We start from the raw sequence: 1,790 nt of genomic DNA on the forward strand, positions 1-1,790 counted from the left end.
TCCATGATTCTCTCTCATCATGGATGTTTCTATCTCTCTCCCTCTCCCTTCCTTTCTGAAATCAATAAAAAATATTTTTAAATAATCAAATAAATAAAAATGATTAGAAAAATATCCTCGGGTCCCCAGTAGGGGGCGTGCAGGAGGCAGCCGATCCCTGATTCTCTCTCACCACTGATGTTTCTATCTCTCTCTCCCTCTTCCTTCTTGTCTCTGAAATCAATAAAAAATATTTAAACCCCAGCCGGTGTGGCTCAGTGGTTAGAGTGTCAGCCTGTGGACGGAAGTGTCCTGGGTTCGATTCCAGGTCAAGGGCACATGCCCGGGTTGTGGGCTCCATCCCCAGTAGGGGGCGTGCGGGAGGCAGCCGATCCATGATTCTCATCTTTGATGTTTCTCTCTCTCCTTCTGCCTTCCCATCCAAAATCAATAAAAATATTTTTAAAAAAATAAATAAAAATATTTTTAAAATAACCATTAAGCCCTAACCGGTTTGGCTCAGCGGATAGAGCGTCGGCCTGCCAACCGAAGGGTCCTGGGTTCGATTCCCGGCCAAGGGCATGTACCTTGGTTGTGGGCACATCCCCAGTGGGGGGGGCGTGCAGGAGGCAGCTGGTCGATGTTTCTCTCTCATCATTGATGTTTCTAACTCTCTATCCCTCTCCCTTCCTCCCTGTAAAAAATCAATAAAATATATTTAAAAAAATAACCATTAAAAAAAATCACTGGGAAAATATCCTCTGGTGAGGATTAACTATTACACATACTAGGGGCCCGGTGCACGAAGTTCGTGCCCGGGTAGGGTCCCTCGGCCTGGCCGGCGATCAGGGTCTATCTGAGGGGCGACTGGCGGAGCGATCGGGGTCCCCTGCTCTCTCACCAGCCACTGCTTAGGGCCTGCCGGCTGGGGGCAGCTCCTGGGTTGAGTGTCTGCCCCCTGGTGGCCAGTGCACGTCACAGCGACTGGCCATTCCGCCCTCATTCCGCCTTTCGGTCGATTTGCATATTAGGGTTTTATTATATGGGATGTGTATTATTTCCAAATACATCCTATGGCTAAATGGTTCTCTTTTTTAAAAAAAAAACAACAACAAAACCCACAGATTTAAAGGGATGCCCGTCAGTGAATGCTCCAACTACCTCCTTCAGGACGGACGTCGGTCTGGCTGCCTCCTAGTGGCCGAAGGCGATACGATTCTCAACTTTTCCATCTGGAATGGGACCCAGCACCTCAAGAACAGGAGCCTATGGATCGCCGATTACTGTAAGTGCCACCCAGAGGGAAAGCATTGCCTGTTCTCCTCCCCGATCGAGGGCCCCCCGTGCTCACCCCAACAAGGAAGACGCCAGCCTTCCGGAACATTCCACGGCCAAGAAACTCATGCAACTCGGAGGCAGACGGCAGAGGGCGCTGTGGAGGGTGCTATGGGAGAGGATCGGCTGCCTCCTGCACGCCCCCTACTGGGGATGGAGGCCAGCGGTCATGGCTCAGGGGTTGAACGTTGACCTATGCACCAGGAGGTCAGGGTTCGATTCCCGGTCCTCAATTTTTCCATCTGGAATGGGACCCAGCACCTCAAGAACAGGAGCGTATGGATCGCCGATTACTGTAAGTGCCTCCTCCCTGATCGAGGGCCCCCTGTGCTCACCCCAACAACGAAGACGCCAGCCTTCCGGAACGTTCCACGGCCAGAAAAACGCATGCAACTCGGAGGGAGTCGGCCGAGGGCGCTGTGCAGGGTGCTATGGGAGAGGATCGGCTGCCTCCTGCACGCCCCCTACTGGAGAGG

The 1,790-nt window shown here is 52.3% G+C and overlaps 1 protein-coding gene across 1 annotated transcript in view; it reads left to right on the plus strand.

Annotated features, from left to right (window-relative positions):
* Positions 1 to 1,790, plus strand: part of CRLF2 (cytokine receptor-like factor 2) — a gene marked incomplete at its 3' end in the record, with an annotated part of 15,008 nt that overhangs the window by 5,179 nt on the left and 8,039 nt on the right. Inside the window, exon 3 of the mRNA XM_014538908.1 lies at positions 1,104 to 1,383. Within this exon, the coding sequence (XP_014394394.1) occupies positions 1,104 to 1,383 (280 nt within the window). The remainder of the gene's footprint in view (positions 1 to 1,103; positions 1,384 to 1,790) is intronic.

The sequence above is a fragment of the Myotis brandtii genome, unplaced genomic scaffold, assembly GCF_000412655.1.
Source record: "Myotis brandtii unplaced genomic scaffold, ASM41265v1 scaffold2049, whole genome shotgun sequence".
NCBI classification, from domain to species: domain Eukaryota; kingdom Metazoa; phylum Chordata; class Mammalia; order Chiroptera; family Vespertilionidae; genus Myotis; species Myotis brandtii.